This window comes from Aptenodytes forsteri, unplaced genomic scaffold, assembly GCF_000699145.1.
Source record: "Aptenodytes forsteri isolate BGI_AS27 unplaced genomic scaffold, ASM69914v1 Scaffold265, whole genome shotgun sequence".
Lineage (NCBI taxonomy): Eukaryota > Metazoa > Chordata > Aves > Sphenisciformes > Spheniscidae > Aptenodytes > Aptenodytes forsteri.
In genome coordinates this window covers 2,841,788-2,862,350 of record NW_008796175.1, presented here as the reverse complement: position 1 = coordinate 2,862,350, position 20,563 = coordinate 2,841,788, and the positions used below count along the sequence as shown (strand labels likewise).

Below are 20,563 nucleotides of genomic sequence, written 5' to 3'. Positions count from 1 at the left end.
TGTGTTTGTTTTTTTTTTTTTTTTTTTTTTTTAATTTCCTAGGCAAAAAGCTATTCTGAAGCTCTTCACTGGTACAATTATTCTGTCAGCTTCTACACACCTGGGCAGATAGATCAGAACTTGGCTAAGCTGCAGAGGAACATGGCTTCTTGCTATCTTCATCTGAAACAAGTTGACAAGGTATATATAATATATATGTATACATATTTGTTTATCTATTTGCATTGTTTTTATTTTTGTAGCTATGTCATTGAGACTTAAATTACATCTTTGTTACTGTGCCTCTTTTGCTTTGAGAGAGGGAACTGTCTTTGCCTATCTTGCATCATCTGGCAGAGAGATGTTGTTCATCATCTTAGCTGCTATGGGAGCCTCCTGTATCACCTATCATTCTAATGGGGGAAACAGTTCACAAGTTGGGTGACCATGCCTCAGTATATCAGGTTTCTCCTCAGAGTAGAGGTTCTCCTCTCTTCAAGACAGATGAGCCCTGGCAGGAAAAACATTTGAAGTGTCTCACTAGAACTTCCCACAACAGTGTGTTAGCCCTCACCTCTGCAAAGAAGTGCACCTGCTTTACCTATCTAGGCCTTCTGGTTTGGGGGTGTTAAACTTCACAGTTCAAAGTGACAGAAGGGAGTTTAATTTTTCAGCATTCTCAGGGCTTATCTTGCTTTCTGATTCTGTAGCTCTAATTTTGAGGAATTGGCTTTTTCCTCAGTCTGGTCATTGTCAGCCTTTGGTGCCATCTTCTGCTCTTGTCACTTTACTTTTCTTTCCAGGGAAGATGTTGCCAAACCAAACTTCTTGAGTAATTATCTAAATATCAACAATATAACCAGTAACATTTTGTGTATCTTTTTAGCTCTCTTCTATTGCAAATTATATTACTGATTTCAAGATGTCATTGTACTGATTTCCTTTAATCTCTTCTGTGAATAGGCTAAAGAGGCAGTTAAAGAAGCAGAGAGGTGTGATCCAAACAGCATCTTTACTAAATTCAGCATCTATAAGATTGCAGTGATGGAGAAAGATACTGATAAAGGTAGAACTTGAAAGATAAAGGGTCCATTACAAGGAGCAGAAGTGCTGAATATATTGGAAAATACTAAGCAGATTTGGACTGTTAATCCTGAGAAAGACACAATAGAGGGAAGCTAGAAGAAGGGTCTATAAAGTCATTGAAACTGTCAGGCTGTAGATTTGAACTGTCAAGAGTGGGATGCTTTTTGTACACAATATGTAAGATGAGGAGTCCATTGCCATATCTGTTACTGTCTGGATGGAACCTCTGGCTAGGAAGTCTCTAATCTTCTCATGGGCAGAAGCTATAGTAGCATCCTAGGGTGAGAATCATTGTATACTTACTGTTTCTAATATTCTTTTGTATGCATATACAATATAAAAAAAGGATACTGAACTAAATGAACCTTAACAGAACCATTATTTCTGCTTTTAATTTCTCTGGACAAGTAGAGCCTGAAGTTACCAGAAAATACATTAATTACTGAGATGACTTACAGAATGACATATCTCTATAGACTCTTTCTTCTTTATAATGAGTTCTGCCATTTCATATTTTAATGAGAATCTTAGCCCAAGTAGTGAAAATTGAGAAATACAGTCTATACTTGCTTAGAATACAGAGTAACATGTAGAGCTTATTTTCTGATAAGCTCTGTGCCAATTAATTGTTCTCTATACATCTTTTTCATGACAGCATAATATAGAGTATATAATGTTCACATAATATAGAGTGGGAACCACAAGCACAGTGTGAACATAAAAGCAGCAGCACCCTTAGCATAAGCCAAGATGTGGGAGCTTGGAATCACTCCCAGACAATGTGTTAGAGAAAGTCTTCTGTCTTCAGTGACAAACAGTTATGTAGCAGAAAAAAATGAAGGATGTGAGATAGTTTCATTTATATGGCATCCTTGTTTCCTTAGATTAGTAGCTTGGAAAGCCTTTTGGCACCTCTCTAGCAAGAAATGCATTGTTGTGGAGAAGTGCTGGTATAGTCAGGTTTTCTTGTCTTGGATTTTCATATTAAAAAAAAAATTACAGCGTTTCGAAAGTTGTTTCTAAAACCTCATTAAGACAGTAGAACTTTCCACCTTCCAATCACTTCTATAAAAAAAAAATTAATTTTTCGCTATGTATATTTCAGCTGTGGAAGCAGTTATTGAAATGGGGAAGCTAGCAGAAAAGCCATCTCAACGTGAAGACAAGCTGAGAGTGGATGAAAATACAGGCACTAACCTCCTGAGTTTAGCTGCACAAATTGCTTTAGAGGTAGAGCAGATAATGTTGTCTTTACTTTGCTTTATTGATGTAAGTAGGACAGCTGTAACCTCTGTAACCTGGCCTACTTTTAATATTTCTATGTATTTCATGCATTTCTAAGTATTTCATGGTTCCGTGACCAAGGTCTCACTCAAATGTGTTGTGTAATGCAAAGCAGAAATTGATTTCACATATAAAGAAATTGTGGTTTTTAATATTTCTTCAGAAAAATAAAGGATTCTGAGTTATAAATGTTGGTATCTGGAAATGACATGGTGTATTTCTGTAAAATTCTCCTTAGCAAAATGTTATGTCTTTTTCTGCCTCTGGGATTTGATCTTTGACGTGCTAGGGGGAACCTGTCTACAAAATACACATAAGTCAACGATGAAAGACTGAAAAGTCACTTGTCCCTCCTATTTGCCTCTTGGTTGGTGACTTGAGTGATGTCTGAACTGGATGATTACATTGGCATAATTAGAAGAGGCTTTTGGTTGCCTTTTGGGGCTTCGTTCATAGTGCTGTAAGGCATGAAAGCCTTGCCAACCTGTACTGATCCTGTTCTTGCCATAGGCTTTTTGTGCATGGAATCATATGATCTCTTCTTACGGTTTTCTCTTGACTCTGAGGCTCTTCTGTGCAGAGTCCTTTGTTCTTTTTCCTGCTAGTAGACTGCACAGACTTTTGGAATATGCTGTTGCTTTGGGTTTGTTTTTTTTGGTGGTAACTGAGGTAGTGCAGTTCGTACAAAACATGTTTTAATTTCTTTTCAGAATGAACAACAAGTTGTGGCTATCAAAGCTTTGGAGTATTTGTCTGAACATTTACAAGACTGCCGACAATTATTTGCAGCTTTAAAGTGAGAAATCAATATATTTACAAGAAAAGAGAAATTTTTCTGGTTTCTTTTTCAAAAAATTTATTATATTGAGGAAGGTAGAAAACAGAGTAGATGAAAGATTAGCTAGCAGTCTTTTTGGTGCTTACCTCAAGCCTGAACTCTTAGTATCTACAGATGTTCCAGGTCTCTCCCAAGCAAATAGTACTAGTTGCTCTGAATTTTATGATTACATTGTGATTTGAACAGATGACCAACCGCGACTATAATGAGATTGCAACAATATATTTGGTGAAAATACCAGTTCATTTGTATCCTCTGATGAAGCGGTATCTTCTTACTGAAATATTCCATCATGTTTATAAAAACAATTATTGAGAGACAGATGTATTTATTCTAATATTTGCTTAAAGCCTTTGTTAAAGTACATTTATTTACTTATTACATGATTTAACAAAGTGATATACAAAATAAGGCAATAGGATGGGAAATAGTGTAATCTTATTCTCAATTTGACACTTTGAATTCTTCTGTGAATTCCATGGGCTGATAGCATAAGGAAGAAAAGTGGGATCCTTTCTAGAAAATTAGGACAAAGTACACTGTTGGAAAAAAAAATTCTTGTTTCTTCATTGTTTGTTTTTCTCATATTTAGATGTTTGGTTCGTCTTATGTTGTCAAAGGTCATGGCAGAAAATGAAGAGAAAAGGTGAGTCTATTTGCAAAACCATTTTCTTATGGTGGATATGTTGTACAAATGGCATAATGTTTTCTTGCTGGGTTTATTTTCTTGCAGAATATTCAGGAGATTATTTTTTATGTTAGTAAAAAGTCCACCCGGATGACTTCCCAACTTGACCTAATGACATCACATAGGAACATCTTTTCTACTTGTATAACCTTTCCTTTAAATATTTGCTCTTTGCAAAGTTAATCAAACATTTTTCTAAACCTTATTTTTTCCTCCATTCTAGAGATGAAGATATAAACTCAATGCTGACTTACTTGACCTTGGGTATGCTTTTGTCTTATTTACATTTTCTGTAGTTCTTCCATCTGTGAACATTTTATTATATGATTAGGTCCATACCAACCAAATGTTTAGACTCCTTATTTCAGTCTAGGTTCCCAACTTCCCACTGAAATCAGTGAAAATTAAAACTGGAGATTCAACAGTGTTGTGAAGTTGGATCTCAGTGCTACAGGTTTTTGCTATGGAAAGCTTGCAGGCTAGTATTGGAAAAACTGTTTCTAGTAAAGCCTGTACTTGGGAGCTTCTCTCAGATAAGGGGCAGTTTCCCTTTAACCCTTCATAAGGCCATGCATGCAAACAACAGATACTTGGGTACAAGCCACAGCCTGGGTGGCCTCAAGTGGCAGTCTCCTACTTTGACTGCATTGGCAGGAACAAAGTTAGTATCTTTAGTAGCAGGGCTACCACAAATGAAGAAGTTTGGTTTTGTAAACTGAATTAACAGTGTAACTTTCTACTGGCATTAATTAAATGCCAATGGTGGTCTCTGCTGTTCGAGCTGTTTACAAGGGAGCATTTTTAAATTAAGTTAATGCTGTTTTTTTTGCCCTGGAAGACTTAGAAAACTGCAGGATTAATAGCAAATTGCTGAAAGACGGGAGAGGCTTGTCAAAATTGGTTCCCACTTTTAAGTTGTGCTGTCATTTGAAAAAGAATTGTCTTGTTTGCATTGGAAAAGGTACAGGAGTTCTACAGAGGACTTTTCTGCATCAGAAGAAATACTTACTTTCACTAAATCTTTTTTACCCCTCTCTTCCTATCTTGGACAAGAAAGTTAATGAGATTTTAGAACTTTCTCTACACTACCCATTCTTACTGCAACTAGGAGAAGAGAATGAAGAATAACATTAAATTAATTAAAGGTTCCTTGAAGAAAGGCCTCAAACCTGTTATTAAATTTAAAAACCCTCATTTTTTTGTGAAATTAAGTAAAACTCCTCTGCATTAGGCTTCAGTGTCAGTAAACTTTGAAGAGGCAGTACTTGTTAGCAGCCTTATATATCTTACCTAAATGATGTTTGAGGACCTTTTGATGTTTTTTTTTAAAAACATTTTTATGCTCTGGTCAAGCATATTAGATTTAAGTTGTGAGAATAACTCTTCATCAGGAATTATTTGGGGGTTTTGCAAACCTCTGTTTTGTAGTGTAGTTATTAGACTTGGAAATGTTTTTATTCTGCTCAGAAAGTGTTACTTATGTATTGAACAACACATTTTCTGCAGCTCACAAGAGACTTGCTGAGTCTTTCACAGAAGAGAAATTTACAGGGGACATGAGGATCTTTGAAGCTCACTGGTTTAGAAAAGTTGGTAGGTTGCACTCTCAAAATTTAAACTGAATTCCCTCCACTTCCACTTAGCCAGACCTTAAGGAAAAAAGAAGTGTTTAAAGATGTAGTAGATTCATAAAACTCGTCGCCTTTGGCAGTCGCTGCCTTAACTGGTCTTAAAGTTCTCCTGCTGCATTTTCTGTCTTCTGAAACTATCTGATATGGCTCATGTTTTAAGTCAGTTATCAAGACAAATACTCACACAAGGTCTGTTTGACTGATGGGACAGCTGATACATTATTCCCTTCACCACAGGAATTGTAGTATGTATCCATGATACAACTCTTCAGAGTTCACCATTTTTCTCTTAGTTAGCCCTTCACTACCAAGACTCTGTTACTACCAAGAAGTAAAATTTAAGATCAGGCAAATAGAAAGAATAATGGTTTTCTTCAGTGTCTGAACAAAAATACTGCTAAGAGCAATAAAAAAACCCCTTACTGCCGATCCTGAGTATGCATATTCTCATATAGGCAAAATAAGAATTAGGAAGTTCAGATGAGTGTACTGGTGTGATAGGTACAGGATGAGCTTATCTCTGCCACCCAGATAGACTGTCTTCATTAGTCCCTTAAATCAGCAGTCCTGGAGTTTGCGTTGAACTGCAGTATATGAAATCTAAACAGCAAACATTATCATAGATAAAGTATTTCCTAGTGGGAAGTGCAGCTCCCATGGAGCTGTCCTAAGCACCATCCATAGCATGTCTCTGGATCCTCATTTAATAGTCTTTGTTACACTGTTTTGGTAAAGGAGTCAGTGCATCTGCTGTCTATAAATAAAAATATAAATGTAGGGTAACGGGTTGAAGCAATTTTTCAGATTCTTGCTTCTGCCAGAGCATACAGGAGAGAAAATAGTTGAAATTAGTAACAGAAGACATCTGCCATGATGAGCTTTTGCACACATCCTCACAATGTAGCCATGCTCCAATAAAGAGTAGCAAAGGAGGGAGAGAAGCAGCAGAGGTCAAATAAAGTAACATGAGCGTGAATGGAATCTGTGGTGACCATGACCTTTCCAAGGCAGCATTCTTACTTACAGAATAAACAATTCAGAGACTACAAAAAACTGTCCTAAGGAATAAATTAACATGAAAGTTAGAATCTGCTAAGTCACTGTAGAATCTAAACATTTAATTGGGTCAGATTATCATACATAAATCATTTGATTGTCTTTAGATGGCTCATCCATTTACTAATTAGAATTGTGTGTTTAATTGCCACGTACTTGACCCTGCTGGGGTAAAATGAAGAATGTTTCAAAATGTTGTGGGTTTTTTTTCCTTTTTTTAATTTGTCTTGGGAATATTGTTAAACCTTTTATTCAGATACTAGTTTTGTTTAATAACATATGAAAATGCTTCTTCCAATTCATGCTCTTGTGGGTAGGGTATGTGGTAGAATGGATATTTGGTTGTATCCATCCAAATTGTTAAGACAAAATTTGAAAGCATGAATAAGCTATTTTAACAAATCACTAATAACATTATTTATTGCTGTTGTTAAATGAGCTGTTGATGATACTTTGGTTAAAAAATTGAATTATAGAATGTGAACTGCCTATTACGAGAAATTAGACGGGCATACCCATAACGTTGAAGATTTTTATTCTAGTCTCCATTTTTTACATCTTTCTTAGCTTGGAACTTAGCTGTACAGTTCGGGGGCTGCCCTGAAAAGATGAGGGATTTTTTTCTACTGTCTTTCAAGGTACATACTCTTACTAATAGTATCTTTGAGGAATATTGTCATCTGTCTAGTTCTGTTAGAAGTTACATCCATGTATCAGGTATCTCTCTGGGGACATGCTTGTATGCTCTGAAGAGGGAGCACTTTTGTCAGAAGGAGATTGACTTGTAATGCAAAATGTAAGCATTATTGTCATACTTTACATTCTGTTGCTTAAAATGACATAAGAAACTTAGACTTCAGTGAGAACTTTCTAAAATAAATGGATTCTGATGTCTGGAAACTGTATCATTAATACAAACATGTTAAGTGCTCAAGTCCTAATCTCCATACAGAACTTCTACCAACACTGTCAGTTTTGTATGTGTTTGTAGAGGGGGGACTCCAACGCTGCTTTACACTTTATATGTAAATAATCTTCTTGTGTAATTGTGCAAGTAAAATTGCAATATGAATATATAGTATTCATGACTGATTACTAAAAACGTCATAGAGGAGACTCAGCAATCATCTGTTCATGAGCAAATTGCTTTATATGGGCAGAATTCTCATTACCTTTTCCTATTTTTGGTGTCAGTTGTCCCAGTTTTGTCCTTCTGACAAAGCTGTTCTAATTGCTCAGAAGACATGCCTGTTGATGGCAGCTGCAGTTGATTTGGAAATGGGGAGACAAGAAGTAACGCCTTCTGAACAGGTAGGGTGTTGCGCTGTTAACTGATTCTGTATGTATCAGTGTAGCATTTTTTTCTTTTGATTTTGAAGTCTTAGTTGTTTCACTCAGAACAGGATATTGAGAATGTAAGCATGGGAACCTTTCATAGTTCATAGAATCAATGCACCTAGTGCTTTCCAGACAATTGTAAATGTTGGATTTCTGTAAATTAGTTCTGTTGACTTCAGTGGATTTGAACAGATTTATATCAGCAAAGGGTCATGGCAGTACCTTCTTTTAGAGGAATTTCAGTCTACCTTATATATTATGTTAGGAGTCTACTGCTAAACGTTGGATGGTCAGGCAGATAACTACTGCATCTTTAGGATTATGCTGTTGCTGAAAGTAGTTACCAGTATGGTTGTGATAAAGTTCACAATTTTTTTTGTTTTTTATGCATACATCCTTTTTTTGGGGTGTTGTGGTAAGAAGATTAAGGAAAATGTACAGTGGTATGAAGGAAGTACGGAAGTCTGCTGTACAGTGATTGTTGTAGAAACTTACTTTTGTGGAGAGCAATGCACAACAATTTGTGGTGTGGGATTTAGTGGTTTGTCAGTCTCAACAGCACTATGTTATGCTTGGGAGCTAAAATAAATTATGTCCCATAGGAACCCATATAGTTCTTCCTGGACCAATGGAACATTCAGTGTGAAGAGGCTTTGTCTGAGATGTGGAGGTCTTTGAAAAAGAGAGAGGGGAAAAAAAAACCAACCAAAAACCAGTAACTGGTGTAAATGATGTACTAATTAGGCTGTTTCTTAATTTGTTTTATAGTTAGGTATAAAGATCCTGTTAGTTGTGACATGTATATTCCTTTTGCTTTTAAAACTGACAAAAATAACTTCTTAAATTTTGTAAAATAGACAGAGCTTTTGACTCAGGCCCTTCAACATCTCCAGGCATGCAAGGAGATATGGAAAGTTCTGAAATTAACAGGTAAGCTACAAAGTGTGTCTGTTCAGCACATGTAACTCTTAGACTTAGTCACTGTATTCATGAAAAATACAGGGCATATGGAATTGCTGTCTCAGCTGAAGAGTGTTGAAGCAGATATATGGCAATATGACAAAGAATTGGCAAAGCTAGCTACTGTTTTTTGTATGTCATTGCAGACTTTTTATTGCATAGGTGCTGTGAAGTATGGAACAATCTTTCAGAGTGAAGTTGGGTTGACTGTTCTGTCTCCAAGCTTTTTGCTCTAGAATGGAGTCGCTCTTGCACTGTTTTAATAGTTTTACTAGCCTCTTCCCATATAAGGCATTTCAGAATACAGAAAGTCCTGCTACCATACTTTGAAGTGCCAAAACCCATCCTCTCTTCCCTGACTATTCCATGTCAATTTAGATCAGATATTACTGGAGACTGGCATGCTTTCAGCTGACAACTGAGATACTGAGTGACTGTTAGCCTAGAGGATGCATCCTTCACTTTTTTGGTAGTATATTGGTAGAAAAATTCCATTAGGCATTCCTTGTCTGGCCTGTGGTCTTGGTTTTTTTCAGTTATAGGTTTGGGACACTGTGGAGTTTCCATTGTAAGATGCATTAGTATTTAACTTTTGTCAAGAAATTTACTTGTTGTTTTTTCTTCCCCTTAAAATTTCAGAATGAAAGGTTCATTATATGGCCTGGATTTGGGATTCTCTTTGCCCTTTTGCACTGAAGGCAAGATAACTCAGGAAGACTTCTTCTCTTTTAATTTTCAATCCTTAAAATCCCAAGGGGTTGATTACCTCAGGACAGGGACATATTGGAGTTTCTCCCGCAGAGGTTTGCGGAATGGTAGCCTGGTGCTTCCTTCACTGCTTCACTAGATCTTGGCCAACGTGTGGACAAGTCTGTTGCCTTGGAGGAAGCTGAGAATGTCTTTTAGATCTAAAAGCAAAGGTCTTTGTGATAGTTTAGTAAAGGGTTGTTTGGCATTTGTATCAGGTTTACACCTTTCTAGCAGTTCTGCTGTTCTCCCACCCTTCTGTGTTTAAGGATTTCCTGAGGGCTTTTTGACCAGAACGGGGACAAGTCCTATACAAAAATTTGAAGCTGATGATAACTTCCTTCATAAGCTGACCTTCTGAGCTGGTGGCCTTCTGTTACCTCTTTTACCTGTCTAAGAAAATGGCTTCCCTAGTAGCTATTACCTTGCCTGGGGGGGTTGCATGGATTAAGCCAATTACAGACAATCCAGATTTTTTTTTTTTGGCGGGGAGGAGGCATGCTGGTTGGTGGGGTCGTGCTTTGGACATCTGAGGTTTCTGGCCAAGACTGCTTCAGAGTTCCACTTGCTCTACTGTTAAATCTGAGTACCTTAATGGTTTTCCTGCCTGTTGGAAGCAAAATTTATACCTTATGGTACACCATGTGGCTTTAAGAAAATAAATCATTACATACAGGCAATTCTGTCTCTTCTGTAGGAGATTTTGTTAAAGACCCAACAGACACGTTGTTGCTGCTTTATGAATTTGAAGCAAGATCCAAACTGAATGATCCAACGCTCTACAACCTTATGGAGTCAGTATGGGAGCAACCACAAATAGAGGTCAAGACGCTAGAAATCATTGCATGTAAGGACTGCATTTGTACTTTCATAGTTCTTCAAGTCATGAAAAACAGCTTTTGTTGCTCTTTCCTGTTCATTTGGGGTAATCAGGATTATCACGTATTGTGCAGCATGCAGAAAATGGGTTTAACCATATATATTTTTGTCCTGAAGCAAAGATGCTTAGGATCTCAGCAACATTAGGAGATCTGTATTTTGAAATACTGTATTACGTGGATGATGAACCAGAAATTTGCAACATCCTTCCATTTCTAGACCCTGAGACATTTGTATAGGTTGTGAGTCTGGAAAAGATTATTCAGATGAACTTTTACAAGCTCCAAACTGGCAAAGGCCAGAGAATGACCCTAGCTGGTTCATACCTCAATACAGAAGTTTTAGGATGTGGACTTTGGATAGATACGCAGTTTCAACTTAAAGTCAGCGTAGTTAATTTGTAAATAGCACTTCTCTATACGGTACCATACTTTCATCACAAAGTTCTACTCATGCCTCCTTGAGAATCTAGAGTAGAATCCAAGGAAGATGAGTAAAATTTAGAACTACTGTGGCAAATCTTTGGAGAGGATTTTGTAGGATTGCATAAACACCTACTTATCTCCCTTGTCTTGAGGGAGTACGCACCTGGGCTTGGAAACACCATACTGACATCCCGCTCCTACCTAATTTTTCCACCCAGATTTTCATATTCAAGAAGACAAACAAAACAATACTCTTTACTTTAGCCCCCCCCCCGATATTTTTGGGTTACTGCGCCAGCAGTAAACAGCAGTGAGAGTACTTGTAAATTATTAAATCTACTGTGCTTCTGCCTTGTAGTCCTCACTGATGATGTGTACAGTAAGAAAGTAGTAGAGAAGCACTAGCTTGTGACCAGCCCAGGCATTAAGCAAATCTCTTTTCAGTTGTTTATCTCAAGGGCTCTGGCAACATGCTGTAGTTTATTTTAGTGACCAATGAGATTAAAGGCTGGCTCCAGTCATATCTTTCTTCTTCTTCTCTATTTTCTTTTGCTTTTAAGCATTAGCAATGGAATCTCCAGCTCGGTATCCTGTACTCTGTAAGAAAGCTCTCAAGAGTGCACTAAACCTTCACAGAAAGCAGACTGTCATTGATGCTGTGAAATTTAGGTTAGTGTTACCACATAGCTTTGCCATGAGCCTGTGACTGGAAATGCTGACAGGGAATAAAGCCTGCAATTTGAAAAAAGTGGATTTTAGCTTATGTGCAAGGTTCCACTTCTTGCTGGCCAACCGATGTACCTCTCAAGTATGACTGTCTAATAGATGTGTTAACTGCAATTTGTTTACTTGGCATATTTTCTGAAACAGTTGTATTTCCAATAAATTAATCTGTTGAGGAAGGAAAATGAAAATTGGATCCAGAGGAGGTCTCTGGCTGTTTCTTGTGAGGAAGGTGTTCATTTCAGATGTTACCCTGCAGTAGTGAATTAGGTATTTCAAAGACAGTGAAGTGAAGACAAAGTAAGGGCTGAGAAGAAAGCCATGAGTTGTAAGTTAGTGATGTGATGCCATAGTACATTTGTGATTTATTTTGCTGGGTAACTGGCTCTCTAACAGCTGTACCTATGGAATCTGAAAAACAGCCTGGTGTGTGTCCTTCTCACTTTTCCTCCTTTCTGAGTTCCTTGCAGTAACCATTGGACAAAGGCAACTGTTAATATTGCCTTTCTCAATTCTGAGAAAAAAAGACCTGTTTTCAGAAACCATGTATTTGTTACTGATTTTCTGAGGATGCTGACTACTTAGTTCTTGTTGGTGAAGTTAGAAAAGGTACTTCTTCCTCGCTGTCATGTGTAGTACCCTAGAAAATACTACATCTTTCCTTCTGTGTTACTTTAGAGCCCAGCAATGAAAATAATGAGGTACTTGCTGCTCTTGGCTCTCTTTTTGCGTAGTTTGTATGAATGAGATCTGATACTAGGAAAATGTATGTTTCTGCTGTAAGAATGTGAGTGTAGTAAGCACCAAGGGGGGACATGTCTGTCTGACAATCATAGAGACATAAGTTAGTGTGCTGCTGATAGTAAAAAGTAGCTGTTGGTGCACATGGTATTTAATGTTTCCTCTTTTGCTCTGTTTCAATTCTCAGCAAATGCTTACATAGTTTGATTAATCTTTCTTTGCCGACTGGATTAACAGACTTGGATGCCTGTGTACTGCAGGAGGTGTGGGACTACTTTGAAGATGCTCTGAGTGTAGTCAACAGCACAGTAAGTTGAACAGGAAAACAAGAGATTGGGAGATGATCCTGAGCACATTTAAAAAAAAATTCTCATCAGACTGAGGATAATTAGTAGACTGAACATTATATAGTGTTACATGTGGAGCAGCTAAGACTTCTTCAGTAAAAGAAACACTGAAATTGCCTCAAAAGAAATGCCTCTGATATTTATGACTGAACTATGAATTTCCCTGGATTTTGTAAGGGCTTTCTTAGAGACATTTAAGGCCAAATTTTCAGTGCCTATTTTCGAAACATCTTGAGCTAGAACATTGATCTTTCCTCCTCTTGCTTTCTACATTCTTACGCTGAATATGTTTTTTTAAATGCAGATTACTTTTCCAGATCAGTTTAAAGCTGGCCAAAATTTGCTTTTTTCTCAGCTCTGTTTTGTTAAATGTATTTGGGAACTTATTGCGTTACTACTTTTTTCCAAATGACCTAGAACTAGATTCCTGTGCTGTCAGTACTTGTGGCACCATGTGCCTTGTTTCTGTGAGGACAGGTATATGGAGAGTAAAATCTTTCTTTCAGTAAGCATTTCTGCTGCTCCTTTCAGGCCTGAAGCATAATGCTGTACAGTGAGGGCAGTTGTACTGAGGAAGTCAGACATTTCTACTTAGAATTTCATAGGTAAAAATCAGTTAAGGAGTGTTCCCGTTTAGGACTAATGAAACCAATACTATGTTTCATAGCTTCATTCCATTGCATGGCTGTTTCTTTAGTCAGGTTTGAATGTCTCTTCTTTTATAAAAGTGTCATAAAGATACGCTGTTCCTGACCTCCCCCCCAAAAAAAATGTGTCCACATTCGTGCCTGCCTTTCACCAAAGTTCTCATCTATAACTTTAATAATGTTCTTGTTGAGGGATATGAATGAAATGTTAATGTGGACTGATACTCATAAGAGCAAAATTTCACAGTACTAGAAGGCCTTTTTCAGTCTTGCTCATGACAGCAGGTACTAATGGTACCATGCTAAGAGGAGGACACTGGGGCAGCACATCAGATTATCAGTTAGAAAGCTGGTACACCACTCATGATTTATACCTCCTATTCAGGAATGGATGCTGCAGTTCAGAAATTCACTCTGGGCCCTCTTACTTAGGATGAGAAGTATTTATCAAAGAGGGAAGAGAAGTCCTTCCAGCCTCCCCTTAAGGATTTGCGTGGCAAATAAATAATTGCTTGTCCTTCCCTTCCCCAACTGAATCAGTTCCCCACCAGGTTCAAAGTACTGTTGGGTACTCTGGCTTCTGTTCTGCAGTTTATAAGGGCAGCTTTCACTGGCAAGCCATTGCCACAATGCATAGAGAAATTCTGAAGACATAAGAACTGCTGCTTCTAATCTGTTGTGAGCAACTGTGTCCTGCTGTTCAGTACTGTTTGGATAAACTGGAAAGTACTGCAGCAGCCAGTTCAGCCTGTCTGCAGATAGGCTGTTGGAAAGCATACTTCCATTCTAGCATCATTCCCAGTCCCACAGAACTGTATTTTCTGACGTACCGATAGGTAATTGCAACATGACTTACCCATGTTGGAAATAAGCTGTTTGACAGTAGTGCAGATGAACTGTGAAGTACAGGATGGCTCTGAAGGAATTTCCCTTTGCTTAGGAGAAAAAAAAAAAAAAACAACTGTTTTCCCACTCTAAAACTAAACTCTAATGCACTCTTGACTTGTCAGGTTTAAAGTGAAGAGTCTATTTTCTGATGAGCTGCTGCTTCTTGTTTGCTACTCCAGGATGCTTACCCAGAGATGGAGATCCTTTGGTTAATGACAAGAGCCTGGAATACAGGAATATTTCAGTATACTGTTGGTAAATATAAGGAAGCTGAGCAGTGGTGTGGATTAGGAATGCGTTTCCTCAATCACTTAGGATCTCTGAAGAAAAGCTATGAAGGACATGTAAGTGTAAGCAGGTGGATTTGAGGATGTGGGATTGGATGTCTGGCCTGAATTTGAGGTATGGATCTGGGTGAAGAAACCACTGCAGATGATCTTTAAAGAGTTTCAGGAGAAGCATGGCCCCTAAATATTTTGGGGGAGCTTGATGCTAAAAGACGTTTTTCAAAGTGAGGCCAGAAAAGTTTTGTTAGACAATAGAAAGAGTAATGTAGTGTCCTTTTACTGGAAGGGTCGTGTAAATGGCTGACTAGAAATAAACTTCTGACTGTTTGTGGCCATGGGAGAACCCTTGCGCCTTGCCTGCTTTCACTAAAGTCAAGGTGCTGTACCAGTTTACTTAAATCAGCTGTTGCATGAATACTTTCAAGCTTGATTTCTAGTATAATCTAATGTCTTATAAATAGGGTTTAAGCTGATGTGAATAAAATCATTAAGCTACACCTGAAAAGATGAGCTTTAGCCACTTCCTGTGAGGGAGACATTTCAGGGCTAGTACCTCTGTAGAAAGCAATGAGCCTTTTTCTTACTCTGTCACAAGTAAGCTTCTCTCTACAGTTTTTGGCTGGTGCTCCTACCTTGATTGCAACACAGTGCAGCCTGGCTGGTGTATGAAGTTCATACATAGAGTTCATTCATTCTCTTATGCGTGAGCTGGGCAATCAAGAGCTGGTTGCAACTTTTGTACCATTTTAAGTGCATCAGTTAAGACAATAAGAATTGAGATCACTCCCTTCCAACCTCAACCATTCTGTGATTCTGTGAATAGGTTTATTCACTGATGTAAGACTCAGCTATAAACTTATGCTTTATGTCAGTATAAATAAACCCACCTTTGATAGGTTGCACTGATTTAACTATTTTTTTCCTTAAACCACTGTATTTAAATCTGTGCCGAAATCTTTACATCAAACTGAAATTTTAGGTTTAGAAGCTGGTGGAGGTCTCCCACCTATTCCCTTCAGTTCCCTGTTGCTTTGTTGTATTATCTAGTTGAATGGTACAACATTATCCATCTTTGTTGACAACTATGGTGCTTATATTCTCCAGATGATTGGTCTTTACAGTGAGGTTCTGGACAAATTGGACAGAGCAAAAGGGTTTCTTCCAAATGAAGAAGAATAATGACAGCCACAACTGCAAAAAAAGAGGACAGCAGTCTCTCTTGGAAATGTTCTGCTGAATGAAAGAGGCCGTCAACTCTGCGAAGGCATGGGGTCATGGGAGCAGTGGAAAAGAAACCAGGATCTCCTTCTTGTTGGCAATTAAGTTATGTACTTTTTAGGAGTGTTTATTGAATAAATGTAATTGTTTTCCTCTAGGGAATAATTTTTATTCTCTGGAGCTATGTAACAGGAATAAATAAACTTTTTCATGAGATGCATCTGCTGTTGTGTAACAGGTTGGTTTAAATACCTGATTTTAGTAGTAAGTGGCAATGGGAACAATAAAAGTATTCTAAGACCAGGCATTTCCTCTGTTTAGTTTTCAGTCCATTGCAGTATGGACAAGACTTCTGAGCTGTATGCCAGTTTCACAGTTTAGTTAGAATAAAAAAGAGCAGGTACTATTTAGCTCACAGAAAAAGCTAAAGCTTTGACTAGGTACTGCTGTTTATAGACTACTGTGACAGATGCACTCCTCCTGTTTGAACTAACTGAACTTTGGTCCAGGCAGATGCTCAGCAAGTAGGCCTGACCAAAGTTAATCCTATTGTGTGAGGCTATCGGTGAGAACTCTGCACCAAATCCCAAAAAAATGATTTGGCTGGAGACTGGGCTGGTAAGTGGCCGAAACTGCATTAACACAGCAGAAAATCTGACTACAAATCAACCACTTTACGCTATAAATACTTGCAGCCATCAGGGCCCGTTGAGCTCTCCCTCCATAGCAGATGGCTGCGCAGCGGTGATCTCCCCTTGAGTAGGGACGCCTCTCAAGGTTACCCCTTGAGGCTGAGAGATCCCTGACCTGACACCAGACATTGATGGGTTGGTAAGTGACACTTTTTGCATGCGTGTAACATTTAAGATACGTATAGTAAGCTTAAGCGATAATCTTTGTATCCCATACTAACTTTAAGTGTAGTAAATAGTAGAGTATTCACCACCAACCCATCTGTACTTATTAAATATTTTATGTACCTAAATTTACCGATTAGAACTCAATAAACTAACTACTAGCTCAGATCTGTCTGACTGATCTCTGACTCTTCTCCTGCGACACTGTGGTTGGCATTCATTGAGTTGAAGGTGCACTGTGAGATTTTAAGTAATCTTTTCTCCTGTTCTGCTCTGTTTTCTCTCTTGCTGAGATCCTGCATCCTCTGTTCGTTCAGTTCACAGGGAGCTTTCCAGCTTGCCGTGAGTGGGATGGGGGGGATTTGTGTTCTGGGGTCAGTGTTAGCTCCCCAGTCCCATCCCAGCTGAGAAGGGACACTAAGAGGTTTCCAACACTCAGCCAGTGCAGGAACTGGCATAACACTGATTCTACCTGGTGTCTTCAAGGGCTGGAATAGATGCACTCCTCCTGTTTGAACTAACTGAACTTTGGTCCAGGCAGATGCTCAGCAAGTAGGCCTGACCAAAGTTAATCCTATTGTGTGAGGCTATCGGTGAGAACTCTGCACCAAATCCCAAAAAAATGATTTGGCTGGAGACTGGGCTGGTAAGTGGCCGAAACTGCATTAACACAGCAGAAAATCTGACTACAAATCAACCACTTTACGCTATAAATACTTGCAGCCATCAGGGCCCGTTGAGCTCTCCCTCCATAGCAGATGGCTGCGCAGCGGTGATCTCCCCTTGAGTAGGGACGCCTCTCAAGGTTACCCCTTGAGGCTGAGAGATCCCTGACCTGACACCAGACATTGATGGGTTGGTAAGTGACACTTTTTGCATGCGTGTAACATTTAAGATACGTATAGTAAGCTTAAGCGATAATCTTTGTATCCCATACTAACTTTAAGTGTAGTAAATAGTATTTACCGCCAATCCATCGGTACTTATTAAATATTTTACATACCTAAATTTACTGATTAGAACTCAATAAACTGACTACTTGATCAGATCTGTCTGAGTGACCTCTGACTCTTCTCCTGCGACAACTACTGACTGTAACATACCAGTCACAGTTCAGCATGAAATCCCCCCAAATCCACATAAAAACACAGGCTGGTAAGTGGATGGATCTTACTGCAGCTGGATTGAAGAGATGTCTCTCACCTGAAATTCAGTGTGGATAGTGAGGAGTGTGGAGCAGTGGAGTGTGGTTAAGAAACATAATTAGTTCTATACAACTGTTGCTGTTTCACTGGCAGGTTCAGAAGTCAGAAAAAAACCATGGCCTGAGTGTTGTCTTCTGTACTGTAGCACAGATGTGCTCCATGACACCTCTTGGTGTCCTAACTCCGGGGGACAAATGGTGGTTGCATTCTACCTGCATATGAGCACAATGTGCCCAGCCCTTCTCTGGAAGGAAATAAAGGTGACTGGGGTGGGAGGGAGCAGCAGTGCATTCCAGTAAAGCCCTTTGAGTGCTTGGGGACCAGTACTGTGGGTTCTAGCAGAGCCTAGATATACTTGGTATAGGAGGTTTGTGGTGTTTTTTTTTTTAAAAAAAGCTAATAGGATGCTTGAGCAAAAAGCACAGATTCAGGCTCTCAGTTGCCTGCTTAGAAGATGAGGTAGGTATCGTAGTTGGTAGATGTATACAGCTTTTCAGTTAGGGCTGCTGCACTACAGTAAGCAGGTACAAGGCAGGTCAAAGTAAAGATGGCATATTGTGTCTTTTGGGTGGTAGACCACATACACGTCTGCATGATCTATAACTGGGCAAACATCCTGTAAGTGGATTCTTTTGCTGTTTCTTTAAGAGGATATTCAAGCACCCTGAGGAACACTGTAACAGTCATTTCAGGTCCTCTGGTTTGCTTACTAGAGAGCTAAAAGTGCTTTGCTGCTTATTCTTTATATTATACATATATATAAAATATAAATAATATGTAAGAATATATATATAATGTAAAAGCTGTATTCTTTACAAACATTACACAGAAGGCAGGGCTGATGGACAGCAGTACCAGCTATAAGATCATCTGGTTTGAGATTAAGACATTTAATTTTGTTTTTAAAATTTAAAAATATATTTTACTTAGAACCAGATTATTAAAGCCTATTCAGACAGAGGACAGGGCCACTAACAGCAGGATGGTGGCTATAGAAAAGAAGAAATTGCTTTAGTTGTAGTCCATTCTGAAAGCCTGACATGCTTTGGAAGAAGAGCTTAGTAGTGTGCTTAGTGCAATGGTCAGGGCCAGGAAGTAATTAAAAAGGTCAGCTGCATTGCCATCTCTATCAATGCTCCATGTCTGTCTTCTTTTCATAATCTGAGTAAACCAAATATTAGTGATTTCTGCTTTTTGCGTGCACCAGGCACCACTTTGCGTCCTACGGCTGAAGCTAGAAACCAGCCCTTAGCATAGCTGTCACATCCTCACATCTGTTGTGCAGCTGGATACAGGGTCATTTCTATGCATTTCCATGCAAACACGTAAGTCAGTGTGGCATTTACAGCAACATTAAGTAGGAACATGTTGTACTAGATGCTTTGCAGTACTGCACAGGTTAGTATCAGCTTCTGAACAATAGTGTGAGAATGGGACTCCCTAAAGGAGTGAATTACATTGAAGGTGGCAACCAGGGAAGTATTGGAAAGTTTATAGGATCTGGTGCCAGCGATAGCAAGATACTGGATGCTATTGCTGAGACTGGTGCTGCCTGAGCTGTGCCCCTGCTAGAGAGTTTGTTGTGAAGTGTCTTGTTGCTCTTCAGGCTCAGCTAGATAGAACCATGTATTGGTAGGAACAGGAAGGTACCTTTGTGGAAATAGTCAAGCAGGATGCAAACATGAAAGCAAAAAATAATTACGTTCAACTGGAGGTTATGTATGTGTATTTATTCCTGAGGTCTACCACAGGGCCTTTATTCTTCAGGCTGAGGTAGTATAAGCAGTGGAAGCTACTTCCACTGAACTTCAGTGGCATTCCATTTATGGTACCCAGACAAATCACCCAGGCTGCCTGATGCAGATGGCTCCTGTGAGACACACATAGGAGGATGGATCTGTTTAGAGTAAATTCTCCACCTAGTGTGCTCAGTTCACCAGGTCTAATTTGGATCTCTATGAGCCACTGCTTTCAGGTCTTTAATGCACAATGTGCTGTCTGTTTAACGAAGAAACACCTTTGAACCCATATAAAGCCAGGCCTCAAAAGCCACAGAAAATTCTTTTGGAGTCACAGTTTTGGAAATGTATGCTGCATCACATTAACACAGGGACTGTAAATGATGCCATAGAGTCAAAGTTACCCATTGCTGCCTGTAGTATCTCCTTGGTGCCTGCCGGGCTGGCTTTAATTATTGTTCTCAGTTCTGACTCGCATAAACACATTAAACAGGTAAAGGTGACACACTGTACCAGATGAGGTGGTCATATTTGCCCAGGAAGTGTAGCAGGTAATTACATACAGCTATAGAAGGCAGTAAGTGTTCAATGTGTTTTTGCCTACAGCCAGAATTGTTTGAATTTTTTCCTTGGAGATGCTCAGTTTGATTTCTTTTATGCTACAGACTTTACTAAGGCTTCCAGATCAGATTAGTTACAGACTCTGCTGATAGTACTTCTCACCTCTTCTCTGCGCATTTTTGCATTGTACCTTTTATTCCAGGCTTAGTATTTACCATAGGTTTTAAGTAGGGCAAGAATTCCTCTCCTAGTTGAATCAGACCTTAATTAGCTGGATTCTCAGTCACCATTCCCAATAGGTAGCTTGTGTTAATCACTCCGCTTTGCAGGTGTTTGTGCACTGAGTTTGCTAGTGTAGATGCAGGCTTGTCCGGTGTTTACTAGGCTAAATGTTGCTCTGTTGTTCAGTAGCCCAGCTAGGATGACAGTCACAATGCAG

The 20,563-nt window shown here is 38.9% G+C and overlaps 1 protein-coding gene across 1 annotated transcript in view; it reads left to right on the top strand.

Moving 5' to 3' along the window:
* The window catches only part of TEX11 (testis expressed 11), a 32,686-nt gene extending 16,963 nt beyond the window's left edge, over positions 1-15,723 (top strand). The window contains exons 13-27 of the mRNA XM_019474196.1: positions 43-180; positions 943-1,045; positions 2,171-2,295; positions 3,060-3,145; positions 3,780-3,833; positions 4,099-4,139; positions 5,382-5,468; positions 7,130-7,200; positions 7,757-7,873; positions 8,758-8,830; positions 10,305-10,454; positions 11,472-11,580; positions 12,563-12,683; positions 14,437-14,601; positions 15,649-15,723. Coding sequence (XP_019329741.1) covers positions 43-180; positions 943-1,045; positions 2,171-2,295; positions 3,060-3,145; positions 3,780-3,833; positions 4,099-4,139; positions 5,382-5,468; positions 7,130-7,200; positions 7,757-7,873; positions 8,758-8,830; positions 10,305-10,454; positions 11,472-11,580; positions 12,563-12,683; positions 14,437-14,601; positions 15,649-15,723 — 1,515 coding nt within the window. The remainder of the gene's footprint in view (positions 1-42; positions 181-942; positions 1,046-2,170; positions 2,296-3,059; positions 3,146-3,779; positions 3,834-4,098; positions 4,140-5,381; positions 5,469-7,129; positions 7,201-7,756; positions 7,874-8,757; positions 8,831-10,304; positions 10,455-11,471; positions 11,581-12,562; positions 12,684-14,436; positions 14,602-15,648) is intronic.
* The last annotated feature ends 4,840 nt before the right edge of the window (positions 15,724-20,563 follow it).